The sequence below is a fragment of the Artibeus jamaicensis genome, unplaced genomic scaffold, assembly GCF_021234435.1.
Source record: "Artibeus jamaicensis isolate MK-2021 breed Jamaican fruit bat unplaced genomic scaffold, CSHL_Jam_final contig_700, whole genome shotgun sequence".
NCBI lineage: Eukaryota > Metazoa > Chordata > Mammalia > Chiroptera > Phyllostomidae > Artibeus > Artibeus jamaicensis.
In genome coordinates this window covers 14,953,456-14,972,292 of record NW_026521930.1, presented here as the reverse complement: position 1 = coordinate 14,972,292, position 18,837 = coordinate 14,953,456, and the positions used below count along the sequence as shown (strand labels likewise).

At 39.6% G+C, this 18,837-nt stretch overlaps 1 protein-coding gene across 7 annotated transcripts in view; it reads right to left on the bottom strand.

Moving 5' to 3' along the window:
* The window catches only part of RBFOX1 (RNA binding fox-1 homolog 1), a 1,505,061-nt gene that overhangs the window by 39,110 nt on the left and 1,447,114 nt on the right, over positions 1 to 18,837 (bottom strand). For 5 of the 7 annotated variants that reach the window (XM_053671753.1, XM_053671755.1, XM_053671757.1 and 2 more), the window contains 2 exons: positions 18,617 to 18,749; positions 1,845 to 1,887 (listed from right to left, as the gene is read on the bottom strand). In XM_053671753.1, coding sequence (XP_053527728.1) covers positions 1,845 to 1,887; positions 18,617 to 18,749 — 176 coding nt within the window. Of the gene's footprint in view, positions 1 to 1,844; positions 1,888 to 8,183; positions 8,224 to 18,616; positions 18,750 to 18,837 lie in introns of all 7 variants that reach the window. The other 2 variants (XM_053671758.1, XM_053671759.1) reach the window with 2 other exon arrangements.

Below are 18,837 nucleotides of genomic sequence, written 5' to 3'. Positions count from 1 at the left end.
AGCCAGAGGTTCTGCAAGCTTCTGTAGTAATGTCTGAAAAAGGAGTGCTCACTTCTATTGGCTGTAATCAAACCATGTCCATGTTAAAACCAGTCCTTCCAGCTCTTGGGGACAAAAATGCATCCTTGACAGATAGATTTTTCCCACTCCCAAACCAAGGGAAAGGGTTGACCAGCAGCATGACATAGTAGTTCTATACTCCCTACTCATATTTTACATGACAAGCAGCAGCAAAATATAAATGTGACCTTATATGAAATACAAATTTAACATGGCCATCATGAATTGCTCCCTCAGCCTTGCCACCACCATGAGATGTGGTCACCTAAGGTACTGGCATGTCCGGGTCTGAAACATTTCCTATGTTAGTGAGACTCCTGGAGGTCTACTGGGAGAAGTTACTGATTAAGAATCTCTAATGATGTTCCAATAAAGCATTTTCAAAAGTGTGCTGCTGGGATACTAATAGCTGCAGGGAAAGGAAATGTACCTGGACCAGATAGAATTGGGAAATGCTGAATTAAAACAAAATGAAAGTGGTTACTCCATTTGTGGAACTTCCTATGGCAATACTGATGAGCACTGTAGATCTCCATTGCATTGCAAAGCATTGAATAGTTTTACAAAGGAAATTACCTTGTTAACTTTAGAACATGCTTCTGGAAGATATTCTAATATCCAAATTGTGAATTGCTTATGAAATAGGTGAAACCTGTGTGTGCTGGTGGGACAATAAGGTGGGTGGGGCTGTGTGTTTCCCTTTAGTAGAGTAGTAATGGGCTTGATCACAGATAGAGGTCCCATCCCCTCTGAGAATACTCAAGGAGCTCACTTTTTGCAAAACAGGTAGACTGGTATAATATAATTACCTCAATATTTTATTTATGAAAACATTTACAAGAACATTTGCAAAATAAAAACCTTAGATAAAAATCATTACTCTCTAATTTATCTGCATTAAACATTTAGCTCTTTTTGAAGTATGGCAAGTTTTCTTGAAATGTGAAAATAAAAGTTCATCTCAGGAATTTTAATTATTTTGTCCTCTCTTAGGTTCAAGTACCCCTTTTTTCATAGTGGAGTTCTTATTAAAATGATTAATTTTCACAGTAAAAAATGTACTTTCTTAATTGACTTAATACCAAATAAAAATGATAATTGCAGGTTATGGGGAAACCCATGTAATAAAACTCCCATGGATCATCCTAGTATTTTATTCTCTCATTTTAATTGACAGTTTTAATGTTGGCATTAAACCAAATTTGAAGACTCAACCAACTACACTCCAACAGAGGTGTGGCTCCTTTTCTTCCTGCACATTTGTTCATTTGGGGGTTGCCTCGGGAGTGAGGAGCAGGTTTGGAAGCTATAGCAATAGGTGTACTAAATTTATAAGAATAGATTTATAAGAATCTACAATGAAGCCAGGAAAAGATATATTAGCTATGTTGACCCTCAATGCTAGATACATAAGAGGTTTTTTTCATTAAACATTCCAGTTGACTCCTAGAGCCAACCACAACTTTTCTTAGTCAGTTGGTTCAGTGAAACCCTAAAATTCTTTTTCACTAAATTTATTTTAATTGAATCCAGATGCATTTTAAGAAATTTACAGCCAAGCCAGACACCTATTTTGATACACTCATGATCTAGCAAAGAGGGGAGATTTGAGGATGATCATCTCTATTCTAGAAGAATTCACATCAAAACTGGAAAATTCAGTTAAGTCTTTCCTTTTTCTATGTTAGAGAACACCTCCCTCCCTGGAATGGTCTTGTTAGTAGGATTTCACAGCAAACCCACAACCAGAGTGATGAGTTTTTCCACCAGTCAGAATTTCATACCTGCAGCAATTTATTGCCATACACAGGCTCTTGATACACTACTCTATAAGGAAACAGAAATGTAATGTTTTCAATGCAAAAATGAAATAAATAAAAGAAAATGCATAAGTCAGACATAAATTCCAGAGCAATTCATTTACAAGTTTGCTTCTCTTCACTAAGACCTGGAGTAACCCACCCAACCAGAAGAGGAACCAGGCATTGCCAAACAATCTCAGTTACAAATTTCTGTAATTGAGAGTATCAGGAAAGGGGAGATGGGATCAGATACAGTCACTAATTTGTGTGATAACCTGTGTTTCACTTTAAAGAAGGAAAAAAGATACATTCATGGCTTCTTACTTTTCCAAGCATATCTGCAATGGTTCAAGCTAACCATTTTGAGATTTCTCTCTGGAACTCATGATTGGAATTCTCCAGAATACTTGAGGATTTAACCTTGGTGTCTAATTATTGAGGCAGTTAGGATGACAGTACAGTAGCAACCATAACTGTATCAGCACCTGTGTTTTTTAAATTTAATTTCAACTAACAACAGAAAGCACAATTTTCTTCTATGAAATAATGAAGTACATGGAAGTTATCAAATAGACATGACTAGAAAAATTCTGTGTGTGTGCATGCACATATGGGTATAGAAAACCTGCTGTTAATCATTAACATGTCATCACTTCATTCAAGTTAACACTGACAAGATCTCAAAAGAACCCAGGGTCAGACTCAAAGGCCATATGTGGATGTGAGAGTAATTAGTGGATGAGGCTGATCGTTTATGTGAGTGGTTCTAGTTTGAAGTGAAATATCAAGTTCTAGGGCAGACCTCAGGTAGACATTTGTGTTGCGACTGTTCAAGGCCAGACAGGTTCACGGAATTCGGGCAGATGGAAGAATATTCACAGAGCTGTTGGGATGTCTGACATGCATTTATTCAAGGGTGGGTGATCCATGCATGCTGCAAGCTGTGTGTCCCCCTGTATGCTCCCTGTGTGTCATACTGCATGTCTATTGGCATGTCTCCCAGCAGGGAGCCCCTAACCCCTTAAACACTAGAAGACAAAGCCAGTGGGATGCCAATAGATATTATGCAACAGAGCTTCATACTATGCATATGAGCCCACTCAAGGCTATGGGAACAGTGTATCAGACCCAGTCTCAAGGCTATGAAAACACTACTTATAAGGCCCATTCTTAAAGTTATGGGAAACTGCTTCCCTTACTTGCCCAGACTTCTGGGTGAGGAAACCAGACCACCCCAATTTACCTTACAACATTTTAAGAGATTTAGAGACCTGCCTTATAAAGGTATATAATTAATATATATATTTATATATTTATTGTATTTACTTTTTTCTTACGTAGTTTGGCTTTCCTTTCCAATTTAGTTTTACTTAACCTTCCTCTTTAAGTTAAAATGTAAAAATTCTAGTTATCTCTTTGTCACCCTCCCTCTCCCTCTCCCTTTTTCTTGTTCTCCCTCCCTCCCTGCTCCTAGTTCCCATCAACTGCGTACTTGAATGTTTCAAGTATAGACATAATTTTCCAGTGGCCTGCCACGCCATTACACTCTCCATTATTCTTTCACTTTTCACCATTCTCCTTTCCTTTCTTACCCTACCCTTATCAAAGTTTGTTCCAGGACAGCAACAATGTTATCTGTTGGCTCAGGGTTTGAATTCTGTAGCCAGACCATGTGGGCTTAAACCCTAATGTCAGTGAAGATTTCTGAACAAATGATATTACCTGCTTTCTAAAAAAAGTTTCCTGTTCTGAAGAAATTAAGTGGAGGTGATAGGTAATGAGATTCTTGCCTTCTAGCGCTGTGGTGAAGAGATGAGGTAAAGGCTGAGGTCCTGTCTCTCACACAGTAGATGCTTAACCTCCTGATGGGCTGTTCCCTTCCCATGGTAACCGACCAAACTGGTGCTGAGCCTCAGTGGCTCACACTGAAAGAGGGTCTCTGGAATAACGACATGGGGTTTTTATTTGGAGGATTTCTGCCTTTCAGCCTATATGGTCCCAAAGTTGACATTGCTTCCTGAGCTCAACCATTGGTGAAATGAGGACACCACTTTGTTTTAAGATCCATGGACAACAGAGTGACATGTATTCAGAAATAACTGTATTTAGTCATGGTGTCAACCAGAAACTTGTTATGGCAGAATTTAGGAATGATGTAAAAATGCACTGGAATCTCACGGACACATATTTTCCGGGAAGTCCCAAGATTGCATTATCCATTAGAAAGCTTGGGGCTCTCCAAGTTCAAGGGAACGTGGTTAACATTTATAACATCTGCCAGTTCCCTCTCTCACTCTGTCTTTTCTTCTCTTCTCCCCATTGCCCAGACCTCTACTGTCTTAATCTACTTTCTACTGATAGTTTGTTGATTGTTTTTTGGTAGTTTTGCTGTCATTTCCTGCTTTCCATTTTTATAGTTATCCTTTGATCAAATGCCCTATCCTTTTATATCTCTCTGAGTGGGTTAAGATAAGAGTCTTGGCTAAGTTCAGTCAAGCAACACTTGTTTTCAGCTCCCTGATCAATTCTGACCTCATGAGATCTATAGCTTCACCCCTAAGTGTAACAAATTGCTTTGTAGGTCCAGGAAACTTGGTCTTTGAACTTTACTTTCAAGCAGTTGTCATGCCCATATATCACCTCTACTATAATTTATTTTTTCTTTAACTTCAACCACTTTCTTAAGTTAAAATAATAATTTGCTTAAATGTCCACTACTAAGTGGTAACACTTAACTAGTACCTTTTATCTGCTAGTTATGTAAACTAAATTCCCACCTTTTGTTATAAAAGTGCATGTGTGTGCATGTAGAGGGGAAGAGGTATATCCCCATATGGAAGTGAGCCAGATATGACCTTTTCTACCCTTTTTTCTGACTCAGAACACTATGTCCTGTCTGAGGAGTGTCATCCTTATTGGGCCTGAACACGTCCTTCATGGCGAGAGGCAACGTTTCTCCTGCATAGCTGGGCTCCTGAGTGGAATGTTTTTTCTTTGCTCTCAGCCTAAACAAACTTGCCTGCCTTTGACCTTAGTTTCTGGCTCAAAGCATCTCCTAACAAGTCTACACTTTCCAGCAATTTCAGTGTGTCTATGAACATCTTTCCCTCTCTCCTCAATCCTCTCTGCTCTATAAAGGTTAAGAAGGAGCTAATTCTAGGTAGGAGATGTAGCTTGCCAGTTGCAGGGCCTTTTAAATCAGAAATGCCTGAGGGCTCCCACATCAGGTGGGAGGGAGGGATGGGAAGACCTTGGACAACAAAGAGGAGAAAGGGCAGGAGAGAGTGGGGTGCACAGAAAAGGGCAGTTGTTCTAGTGTATGTGCTGTTATCCTTGTTGTTGAGTTGCTCCCATAGGCTGTCAATATTGAGAACACCTGAGAAGGAAGAATTGGAGAGTAAACTTTCCTTAACTTCTTAAAAGTAACCAAAGCTAGAAGCTTACTTCTCCATCCAATTAAGTTAAAAAAACAACTGGTTTAAACCTATGAGAAATTAGTAAAGTGTCTAATACATATCCCAGGACCTCTCTGGATTGCCTTAAGTTATTTATTGAGCATTATTTCTGACGAGATTGAAGGAGCAAGCCAGAAACTTTCTTTAAATAGAATAGAACCTTACATGCTTTTCTAACCTCTTTAATTATCACTTCTCTAAGAAATGGACCTCTGGGGACAAGTCTACTCATCAGAACATACCAGTATTTCAAGGGAGGATGGGGCAGCAGCTTGGAAAAGCACATTCAAAATTACTTCTAGCCACAGTGAATCCTGCTCCATAAATTCTAAAGAGCAGGAAATATTCATATTTTTCTTCCCCTTAAATCAACTTAAGGCCCTCTACAAACCCTTGTTTTGCTGCTGCAGTGGGTGGTCCAGTTCATCACTGTCGCCTATATGCACACACCACGCAGCAGCAATGTTCCAAAATTGCCATCTTATATGGAACAAAAAATTAAGGAAGGTCTGCAAGATCTGAACTACCTTCTGGAAAGAGGACAGAAAAATATGCTGGGCAAACAAAACTTCAAGTTCATTTTTAAGCTAGTTTTTCCATCATCTAATTGCCTATTTGGATCTGTCCCCCTAAAAAACCTATCATTATAATATGAACAGCAGAAAAATGTATAAATTTTTGGCTACAAGGTGGCTTGAAAAGTGCAAGAGGAGGTTTTCTAAACCTAGAAACCAGGAAACTCAGGACTTGAAGTTACTGAAATAACTCCTTTCATCTAAACCTTACCCAGTTACTGCAGGGGATTTAAATTTACCACTGGGCGTGGTGGGCTTTCTCGAATGAATATGAATTTTTGGGAAACAAAAGCTCTTAAATGAACCAAAAGCACAAAGAGAACTTTTTTGGAGCTTTCCTTTCTGAATGGAATTTCTCTTTCTACCTTAGTGTGAATGTTGGTTTATTTTCTTTCTTCTGAATCCCTCTGCTCTTTCCATTTGCCTTGTTCTTGGGGACTTTCATTTATCCTAATCAATACAGACATACTCTATCAATTACTCTAACTAGTCATTCTATATTTTTTGTGTGAAATCTTATAGCCTGTGTCTTCAGGCAGCTTCTATTTTCTGCTATCCAAAGATTTATGGGGCAATGGAAAGATGCCAATTTGAAATCTTCATAGAATAGCTTAAATTAATATTCAATCAATTATTGTCATTTTAGAAACAATCCAATAAGTTTTAGTCATTTTACATAGAGGTGAACACTTAATAAATAATAACATATTGTAATGTTCATTTTTAGCTAGGCTCACATAACATCTACATTTCCCCTCCTTGGACTGGTTTAGCTAAAGATGGTTTTCTTTTTGGTGGATTTGAAAAAAATGTTTCCATCCCTTCTCAACTCCCCTCCACTTCCCAAATTAAAAGAAAAAAGCCCTAAACTTGGGTTATGCCAACTATAGTCCCTCCATGATATACCTACTCTACCCAGAGGCTAAACCGTGGGAGGGTGTAGTAGACTGAGGTTTGGGTTCACGGACTATCTGAAGATGTGGCTGAGGTTCAGCCTGCTAAGCCTCAGCCTGCTTCTCTATTTAAAATGAAAAAAAAAAAAAAAAGGATGTGAGAAGGAGTAAATTAAGCTACACAAAAAAGTTGGTGGTTCACTGGGTGAATAAAGGACATGCAGATCATTCATTAGTTTTATTATGAAAAAAAGCTAACCCACAGATTATAATAAATGTACTTGATGCATAATAATAGAACTCAACAGAGTTCATCACTGATAGAGATTAATATTATGTCTCAAAATTGTAATTATTTAAAATTCAAAGGGAAGAAATTTAAATAACCAGTGTTTTTCCCATTTTCTAGTAAATGACATCAATTTGATCAGAAATAGTTTTATTTTCTTTGTTATCTAGTCTATTATACAAGTATGATTCCAGAAATATTATTTGAGGTCATTTGTAATAAAAAATTATGTAATTTAGAAAATACCCCCAATCTTGCCAATTTATTTTAAATTGCGTTATTCCAAGTCATTTTTATAATATTGCTGCTAATATCATAATGTGAGAGACTAACTACTTTTAGGTGAACTTAAGTAAGTTTAAATATGGTTCCCTTAATGAGAAACATCCTATTCTTTTCTAAAAGTGAACAGCTTAATAAAGTGGTACCGTTTAACAAACAATTCTGACTTAGGGAGCAGTTCTAGGAAAATGAAGAAATAAGGGGTTGAAGAAAATAAGGGCTTAATGCTCAGGTTGGCATATTTTTGTTAAGAGCTGTTTCTTACTAATATCATCCATGATTGGTGGGGGAAGGAAAAGAGAGAGAGGGAGACAGGGAGGGAGAGGAAGAGAGAGAGGAAGAGAAGGAAATGGAGACAGAGAGAGAGAAAAGAAGAGAGAATATTTTTCTCGGGCTTTGGGATAAACAATTAAATATATTTATAAGAAAACATTGAAAACATCAGCCATGAAAATATCTTTTAACCCTCTGCAGCTGGTAACTACAGCTATTATCCTAAATATTAACTGAAAACACACAGACCATACTGAGAACTTTAGAGAGAATTCCTTTTTGCAGGAGGATCTTAATTTAATTTGAGAGAAATGCCATCTTTGGGGGGAGAGCATTTGCATTTATTCTGAACTTGATGAAGGAGATCATTCCACTCAACAGCATGTGAAGCTATTGTGAGCAGAAATCCTGCTGCCCTGTGAGCCCCTGGACTCTCCCACAGACCAGGAGGAGGAAATGGATGGCACCGAGTAGTAGAGAGATTCTCAGCAAACTTGTAAAAAGAATGACTCCGGGGGGGAACAAGGATGTCATGCACGTTAATGAATACTTACATAAATGTCTGCACCATAAAATCCATCCTGGTAAACAACACTGCAAGGGTGCACACACAAAGAGAAACATCCATATTAGTGCATTTCCCCATGCAGACACACCAACCCCTGCACTGGCGAAGTTAGTCTGGTCACAAGGTCCAAAACACAGGAACCAAGGAGAGTTTCCACACTGGTTAAGGAGGTTGGAGACAACAGTAGTTAATCGGGCCAAAAAAAATTAGGCTGAGTTTGGTGCTGGCCCAGAATGCAGATGCTGGGTATCAGACTTCCCTCCCCTTCAGGAGGGGTATAGAAATGCAAACAGGGTTGAGATTTATTTCAAATGGCCTAGACAGGTAGGAGAGTCAGAGTTCACATTCAGTCAAACCACACAGTCCCCTCTGCCCTGGGGAAAAAAATCATCTGCTTAAAATATATGATTGATAAGGGTAGGAGCACAGACTGTCACATTTTCAATATTGGTTATAGCCAAATGACCTTAGAAAGTTGGACAACACGAACAATTTCAGAAATGTTCTTCTGTATTTTTTCACATTGTAGTATTATATTTGATACTTCCCTGCACCACTATTTTGTGGTAAATGTAGGAGAACATCTCTAATTATAACACATGCATGCATGTGTGTTATAAAAATATGTATGTTTTGTGCATGTATATGGGTATAAATGTATATATCTGTGTGCAGAAATGTTTTGTGTTCATGTGTCCTCATGAATGTACACAGTGAGTATATTATATACCATGCCGTGCACATATATGTATAGTGTGTGCAATGTATATAGTAGTATGTTTACATACCTGCATGTTCATACGTGTGTATCTGTACAAATATGTGTGTGCATATTTCTGTGTGTATATTTGCATAAATCACACATGGACTAAGCAAAGCCCTACATTATGACTGAACAAGCCTGGTTTTGCTGCATATATCTGACCACTGTCCATATAGTTTATCCCAGAGAGAGAGGACTTCACAACTTCACAGGAGGGGGAGAAGAGATCCTGGAATTCTCCAGAAATATTTTAATATACCTTGAGTGAAACAGTCAGTAATAAAAGCTCACAGCTACAACATCATGGGAAACTGACTTAAAATTCCTAAGTATTAAAATGGGTTTAATGAGGATTATATGCAGCCTGTACACCTCAGTCTTCTGTGAGGGTCACAGGATATCTTGAATATAAAAATGTGTGTTCTACATGCATGTTTTTGAAAAAATGGAAGTAGTTGTAATTAATAACCTTCCCTAATATTTCCCTATGGTGTTCATAGATGATTTATGAGCCTGGCAAAGGACCAGTGAGCCCCACGGTTGAATGGAGCTATGGTTTTAATAGAAGAACAATTTTGATTACCAAAGGATTGCAGCAGGTTTCAGTAGCAGACTATACCCACCTGTAAGCCAAGCATATAAAGCCAAGGGAAGGTGCGTCACAACACACACACACACACACACACACACACACACACATGCATACACACGGCAGTGACACTGGTTTGCTGGAGAACACTGTAGTGTGCTTCTCAGAGCTTTCAAAGTTGATTGGCAAAACCCCAAGTACCATTATCCTTAAAGAGGTGTCAGGGATTATACACACTGAGGAGGTTGGTAGGAATCGCTTTCAGCTCTTTTCATTTTGATCAAAAGGGCTACAGTTCACAAGAGCACTTGTCAAACAGTGTAAAACCCTAATCCCAGATACTGAGGTGTGTGGCATCCTGATCTAGGCTTTGAATTCTCTTTCGGGACTTCCACCATAAAATGATAGTGTCTGCTGGGGGTCAGAAGGCAGGGCCAGCCTCTGCTGACAGGACTCAGTACAAATCTGATGCAACAGCGGAGAGCAACCAATATTCAGCTGGGCCCAGAACCACAGAGCTGGTCGTTTAGCCATTTCAAAACAACCTTCGGCTCATTCTTTCATGCTATCATGCCTTTGCACATGCTAGTCTTTGTGCTGAGAATGGCTTTTCTGCCAATGTCTTCACCAAAAGCACACCACCACTCAAAAGCAAAGTTATATGAAAACAACACAGGCATCTGGGTCAAATTCAGCCTCACCAATCAGGGTTGTGTGCCCTTGGACTAATTATGAAGCTCTGTGAGCCTCACTGACTCATCTGTAAAATGGGGATAGAAGTAAGCACTTGCCTCTAAGGGAAGAGTAAGAGAGATAAGGCTGTAAAGTAATGAGCAAATGGGCTTGACATCGTAGCTCTAGCTGAATGTCACCATTGCTCTGACCTTTATCCAATGCCCACCCAAAGTGGAGTTATTTCTCCCTCCTGTAATTGCCAATATCAACATTTTGATTCTCACTTGGTGAAATGGTAAAGGTATTTGTGTATGTGACTCACTTCCCACTGAAGTTGCACCCAATGAGCTTAATGTTCTATCCCACTTATAACTAACTCATTGCTTTTTACCCAGGAGATGTAAAATAAATATCTATTGACTGAATATTGCCCATATTTTATAGGGGAGGTGACAGATGAGGACATGGAATAATTAGTTTACTTATCAACTCCAGGTAGGATTAAATAGAGGATTAGGAAGAAGCTGCTTGAAGTCTCAGGTTGGTTTCTAATCTGCTTATTCAGTATCAGTGACTGTTGTCAGTGGAGGAGAGGAAGTTAAATAAGATTCAAAAACTGGATCCTGCCCTGGCTGGTGTAGCTCAATGGATTGAGTGTGGACTTCGAACCAAAGGGTCACTGGTTCTATTCCCAGTAAGGGCACATGCCTAGGTTATGGGTCAGGTTCCCAGTAGGGGGCCATGTGAGAAGCAACTACATATTGATGTTTCTCTCCCTCTCTTTCTCCCTTCCTTCCCCTCTCTTTAAAATAAATAAATAAAACCTTAAAAAACAACTGGATCCTCGTTTAGGAGACCAGAGCAAGAGGTTAGACAGAACGTGATCCAGGTAGGAACAAAAATTAATATTTAACCAAATATTAATGTATTCAAACATGGGGAACAATGCCCCTTTCCAAATATTCGTAAAGGGGACCCAATCTGTGTCTGCTCTTACCTTGGAGGTCTGCAGGTTTGTTCTAGAACTCCACAATAAAACAAGTGTCACAATAAAGCAAGTTGTAATCATTTTGCTGGTGAAGGGTCTAGCCTTCAATTTCTAAAAAATGCAACATATATGAAGCACAATAAAGGGAGCCACAATAAAATAAGGTCTCCATGTGATGAAGAGAGGAGCTGAGGCTAGACCTTGAGGTCTGTTCCAGTGAGCATACAGTGTAGACCAGGAGTGAGCTCTGGCTGGGAAAGTGGCTCCTTCTTTCACCAGGATAAGTCCCTGGGCACTGGGGCAAGCAGTGAACCTCCGTGTCAATGTGTCAATACTGTTTGTACTAATAGCTCCCAGTGCAGCAAGAACAGGCCCTGGTGTTTGTTCAACATGGCAACCTCATTGCCATGCTTTGCCTTCCAATGTGGGCCACAGAAAGCTACTTTGGGGCTCTGACTGAAATCCCACATTATGAGGCAGAAAAACAAAGAGAAAATATGATCTCACATCCTCGTTTTGATAAGCTCAAACAAACTATATTTCTGCTATAGAAATGCTTACTATATTCCAACCACTATGCCAAAGCACAGAGAGTCTACTTGCTATACCTGCCCTAGGGGAGCTTACAGAGTACTCAGTCACAAAGCCATATGCATAAATGTTGAATAGCAACTTTGATGGGTGCTGAGGAGGAGAGGGATAATGGCACTTAGAACAAGAAATGGAAGGATGAAGGCTAGCAACAGAGGCAGGGGAACTGGAGAAAATGCCTCAGAAATCTCAAAAGCTTAGCCAGGTAGAAAAGCAGGAAGAACAGCCAAGCCAAAGGGAACAGCCTAGGCAAGGCTGTAGGAAGGCCATCTTTCAGCTTTGAGAGGCTCTGCAGGAAGTGGTGGCTACACTCCAAAAGAAAATAAAAAATTCTAGCTGCTATTGTAAACCACACCATGTATGAATTTCTTGTTTTCACCTAGTGTAACACCTGCGTGCTTTGGAGAGAAATGAATGAGAGGCTGAGTGATCTACCTTCATGGTAATTCTAAAAAATGAGGAACCAACGCAGTTGTCCTCATTGGCAGTGTGAGATGAAGCCACTTTGGGAGGATGTCAGTTTTACCAAAATGCTGTGTGTGTGTGTGTGTGTGTGTGTGTGTGTGTTTGCCCCCTAAGCTACAAGTAATAGCAGGATACAAATACTATTATTCTCTACATTGACTGAGCAGTGACTATGTGTCAGCCCCTAATCTGAGCATGTTGTGCTCATTATCCTATTTAATCCTCAAAGTACTTTTTCAAAATGGACAATGTTATTGTCACCTCTTTAAGTATAAAGAATCGAAAAAGGAGAGAGCTAGGCAGTAACTAAGCTGGGATTCTAGCCCAGGTAGGCTTGGCTTTGGAGCCCCAACTTTTATCAGCTCTGGCAGGCAGCAGTGGTCAAACTTCAGCATGCTGCTGAACCACCTGGAGCACTTGTTCAAACACAGATGGCTGGGCCTCACACCCAGTCCAGAGGCACTGAATCAATAGAGCTGATGAGGGGGTTAAGGATTTGCATTTTTAACAAGTAACAGGTGATGCCTCCACTCGTCCGAAGACTAATAGGTTCATTGCTCTGTGAAACACCACCCTCTACATGTTCCTGTTTGCCACAGCACTGAAGGTCAGCTTTCTAGGTCCTATTCTACATAGGACCTTTCTAGGTCCTAACCAGCACTGAAGCTGGTTATAGAAAAGCTCTTACAAAGTCTCATACTGGTTTCCATGAATATATCTCAACACTTATTTTTGAAGCACTATGAAACAGGTGCAACAAATTTGTAGTGAAAGGAGGACAGGGGTCAATCTTTAGTATGCATCTATAGATAAATGAACCATGGCTCAGTCACAAGAGAAAGGAGTTGCCATCATGCATTGAACAGGTGCAGTCAATTTTATTGCAAAGACAGTCTGTCTAGCCATGCAAAGGTAATTGTATTGCTTGTCAATCACTTGGGGACTGCAATATGCTTTTGCAAGAACATAATGCAAATGCACATCTCATTTTCTTAGAAAGGTAATAACAGTGGTTAAATATTTGGAATGAATGCAAGCAGGGAATGACTGCACTATAGCAAATTAGTTTATTTTTTTAAAGGAAGGAAAGAATAAAATGCCCAAAGTACATGATGTGTTTGTGTAATATAATATAGTCTAACCATAAACATGTTTTTGAAGGAAAGGTTATTTAAAACTACTCTACATACTTCCCTTCCAAGTGGAAATAAATTAAATTTTTAATGTATTCAAATCTAGCTGCTTTTAAATTGATATCAGGTGGGTCCATGAACTTCCTGGCATCATTTGCATAGAATTGTGTGTGTGGTATGTGTGTGTGCAAGTATATGTACACAGACATTTTCCAAGGGAAAATACATACTTTTAATTAGGTTATCAAAGGCATCTATGACATCCTACTCCCCTTTCCAAATTTAAGCAACACAAATTTATGGTGTCTATCCATAAATGCACTCAATTAAGAGGATTTTTTTTAAATATAAGAGGTTACATTTTAAAACTGCCTGGAAATCTGAATAAGAATAGACACCAAAAAAAAAAAAAAAGCTAGAGAGAATACTGGAAAGTATTTGCAAATGGGTGGTGAAGACTTCAGTTTGAGAGTTATATTAAATTGGAAAGTTCCTAAGGATCACATAATACAGTCTGAGGATTAGAGATTTAAAAATTAAAACCAAAAATGCACACTTGATTTACAGACAGCAAGTCTTATATGCAGAGTCTTAGAGGCTGGTATCGGACAGTTGTTTTTAGCACCTGAAAGCATTCTCAAAGTATCCGTGTATGGGTCAAATTCTTGTACTAGTTGACTTTAAGAAGTTTTCTCCTAGGATCCTATGATATCTTTCCTATACACAAAGTAGCAGAGTCTCTTCAAAATGCTTCTCAACCTAACTCTGAGATGTGTCATAATTAAATACCTGAGAAAGTGCAGAACATCTTACTCAAAGATAGCCAGTGATCCAAGACCAAGGCCCTATAGCAGATACTGGGTGTTTAGCTAGGTGTTTAATAAGTAGCTATTTTATAATTAATTAACTAATTAATTAAGAACAAGAACTTGGTGAGTCCAGTCTCATGAGGTTCCTTTGGGAAGGAATGGGGTTTAGCTGATGTTGTCTAATATCAGAGGTGGTATTGAGTCTGGTGGCTATCTTCCATCTTCATCCACAAATAATCAGTCTGCAAGCTCCATTGGATGACAATTACCCAATGGGTAATTTCTCCCAATATGAGCCACAGGAAGACAGACTGAACATTATGTCTCCTCTACCAAAATTGACTCCAGGATCAAATACAAGGAGAAATGTGGAAAACTTGGTCCATTCAGCTCTTGTTGAGATTGTTCATAAGTTAATATTTTATTTACAATCTACATGTTACAGAAACTATTTAAGTGCTCTGTGCAAACCAAAGCCATCTCTGCAGCTTGTAAGGAATGCACATCTGTGAATTGCAGGTGCCTCCCAGCAAAGGAATAAATGATGCCATACAGGAAAGACAAAGGATCAGTAACTGCATCAACCTCAGCAATAGTAGCTAAAGTTCACTAAACACATATCACATGATGGACCTTACTAAGTTGTAACCTTATATGGAACTCCTATCACATGTTCTATTGACAGAGTGGAGGCAGACAGAGTCATCAATCTCCTATTAAGGCAACTGTACCTATACAAGTTAAGTCAGCTACCCAGGGTAGTATGAGCTGGAAAAGCAGGGGCCAATCTTATCTGCCCCTACCCTGTCTTTCTGGACTGCAACAATTCTGTAGACTGTGTAGCCACTAGATTTGTAACTCATTCTCATTCAGTTAATGTTGGTAAACAATAGGGGGTTTGCTATTCCAGCCTAGAATTCTGCCTTCATTTCCATGATCCCTCCATGGTCTAAGCAGACCCCCTGTACCTCCAACCCCTGAAGGAATGATCATACATGAATATCCCAAGAAGTTTCTATTTATCTATGTGAGAAAGAGAGATAGGGCCTCTCCATAACCTATGTTTCTTACTTGCTGGAATGGACTTTAGAAAACATCAGTACGTGGAGGGGAAAACAAAATCATTGAGAGGAAATGATGAATGTAGGGTATCCTTGGTGAAGCCTCCTGGACAATTATCTTAATGCTAGATAGCCTGAGGGTCACCCATGGCTCCATGAAGGCAGCCATGGAGGTTCTGTGGGATATTGTTTTAATCTCTTGGAAAAATATAGAAGCTGTACATGAATATAGGATAAATGACACATTTTTGTTGGCCTTTGGATAATAACATATATTCATATTGGATACTTGATGAAGAACAGAGGTTTAGGTTGGCAGTTAGATATGTCTTCAACTGATGACAATGGGAAAATTAAATTTATTCTTAATGAATGCAGTTTGCTAAATGGCATCTTAGAAAAGATGGAGATCATTGGGTGTGAGGGAGAATCACAGAATGGAATCTTACCATGGAAGTTTAGGAAATGATTGAATACAAATGTGTCTTATTTCTCTTTGCTTCCTAGAAGCCTTATCTAAACACCTGAGACTTTCCTAGTTGCTTACACAGCACCCTCCTTATCACTTATCACACTTATCAAAATTGTTGGCTAATATGTCATGCTCTGTCCCCAACTAGAAAAAAATTCCTCCGAGGGTGCCACTTGCCTCTGTGTCCTCAGTGCAAGAGAGTGCGTGGAGCTGAGAAAAAAGGATGTTGAGCTAAACAGGACATCCATAAAGACATTAGTCAAATTAGAAATTATCCTTGAAAGGAATTTTAAGATAAACAGCTACAAGAAATCCACACTATCTCCTGGACCACGTGAATACTGATAATGTCATTTCCTGAAAACAGGAGTGGGTTTCCAACATCTTTGCAAATCAATGCAACATCAGAGCACTATTACCTCCAGCCAAATTCTGCTCCTCTTTCCAAGATGAGCAGCCCATAAGCCAGAGGAAAAAGGAAACTAGCATTTAAGATGCTGGATTCACACTTTTGCATCCAGAATCAATGCACTCCAGCCAACCTGTAGTCCAGCAAAACACCCAGCAACCAGTTGAATTTCCTCCTTCCCCACCAGTCCTATCCTCTTATACAACTTGCAGACATGAACACACACACACACACACACACACACACACACACACACACTCTCTCTCTCTCTCTCTCTCTCTAATCCTCCTGTTCTTTCTATTCTCCATATCTTAAGAATTTCATCTTACTATTAAATGTGGGTTGAGAATTCCAGTCAATATTCAGCAAAGAGGCACAACCCACAATTGTAAACAAAAGTATTAAAGATATCATTGGAATATTAATACTAAATCATGTTCCAAGCAGTCACAAACACATTGTTTCACCATTTGGAGATGTCTGTGTCTCTCCCTGGTGAATGTGGTTAATTAGTTATGCATGGTTATTCCCAGCAAAGAGCAAGTTCATTATAAGTTAGCAAATTTCTATTTTACAGCAGGTGTGTTATTCTGAGACTTTTATAAATTGTTCATGTGAGGATAAGCCATATAATTTTACTTAATTTTTGTCTGTTCAATATAGCAGCAAGCTACTGAAGGTATGTATACCAGAAAGCTGCAATTACCAGCTACCAAAATAAGATAATGATTTTTCAGACAAACTAATGGTGTATAAACATGCAATTTTGCATTTATGGCTTATGAATCTTGCTTTAGTAATCACATGAGCCTAGTGGGTAACTTTTTTTCCTTCATAACTCATTATGTGACCTTGAAAATAACAAGTCTTTATTCCTGCCTTTCTAGATCTATAAAATGGGCTTGATACTCTGGGGGCTGAAGATAATGATTATACACTCAGATAGATTATTTATATCACATGGTCCAAGAGATGAGGTTGAAGATATGAAGATACATTATTTTGGAGGGGGAGAGAATTTTTGGCTAATTCATCCTTGGTTTGTTATTACCCACCATCTTCCTCATAGAGTTTTTTGTTTGTTTGTTTGATGTTGTTTTGCCCACTAAGAAGCTTGGAATTGACCTAACTCTAATCACAACACCAGAAACAATGGACTTCGCCTACTCTGCCTTTTTTTTCCTATCCTGACAATTTCATCTACTTTCATTTTCTTTATAGTGTTACCTTTGTCTCACTGCATTTGTTTTTGAAACACTTCAAATGCTCTCCTTTGAAATGATAGAAATATGAATATCTCACTCGGTATAATAGAGAGGTGTTCTAGGCTAATTCAGGTTTTCAAATAGATTTACAAGCAACAGAGCTATTTTAAAAATGTGTTTAACCCTGTTCACATAGTCCTAAATACAGTCATATTCTTCCTAAAGATAAGAAAGTCAGTCACAGGCAAGGGAAGCCTCCAACCAGGCCATCCTGTACATAACTGAGTTTTCCTTATAGCAACACCTAAATGATATTTAGGGTGCCAGGACTCTTTGTATCGGGGGAGGGGCCATCCTGTGCACTGTAGGTGCACAGGATGTTTAGCAGCATCCCTGGCTTCTGCCCATTAAGTGCCATTGCACCTCCCAGTTCCCGTTGTGCCAACCAAAAATGTCTCCAGATATTACGTGTTTCTTGAGGACCACTTCCTTAGAGCTATCCCTCTCTCCCTGACTCTGTGTGTATAGGAATGTTCTAGGAGGATCAGGAAGGAGAAAGGGTAGCATCTCTAGGTTGCAGTCCACCATACCAGTACCAATTTTTTCAGCATCACCACCGTTCCCTGCTATTCACTTGGCAATATCAAAGTTCATGCACAGAAATACCAAACTGGCAATGGGGAACACATGAATTTGCATTTCCTTGCAGAGGGGAAACAAAGACAAATGACATCTTGGAAAATCCAGCTAAAACGAGTCTTAATTCCATTTTCATTGAAATTTTGAATGTTTACATTTGACTCCACACCTAATTTTCTCTTCCCAGCCAAAGCCTTGTAAACCTTGAAGCTCAAGGTGTCTTAGGGAAAGGGAGCATGACCAGCCAGTGGTTTTTATGTTTGAAAACCCGATGTCCTTCCATGGACAGGCTCATGGGGCAAATGTGATCCAACCTCCTTAATAACCAGATGTTTGCAATCATCAGAAATACATCTTTGGCTGTAACCATTTCTCTGTTCTCCAGCATTCAGTCTCAGAGAGAATTTACATAACAACATGTGACATGTAGAATGCTTAAAGGCACCATCCATGACAGGACAAATTACACTCATTTTTCAATACTCTTTGCAAGGTGCTCCATGGCAGGCGCGCTGGGCTGCATGCTGGGGTATTCTTGTGGGACAGTCAAGACCAGCATGCGCTCGCAAACAGGAAGGGGCGGGTGCAGGGAGGCCCACCTGGGAGGTAGCATCACTTACCCGCCGTAGGCAGGGATCGGGGGTGGGGGCGCCGCGGCCCGGAAGGTGTTGTACACGGTGCGGCCACGGCCTCGCAGGTGTGCCCCTCGGTAGGCGGCCGCCGCAGTGGCAGCTGGATACGGAAAGCCGGGCACTGTAGGAAGAGAGGAGAGAGCAAGGCAAAGGCTTTCAGAGGCACACCTACCATTGAAGGAACGTCCCATCCCAACCCTGCTGCCCCA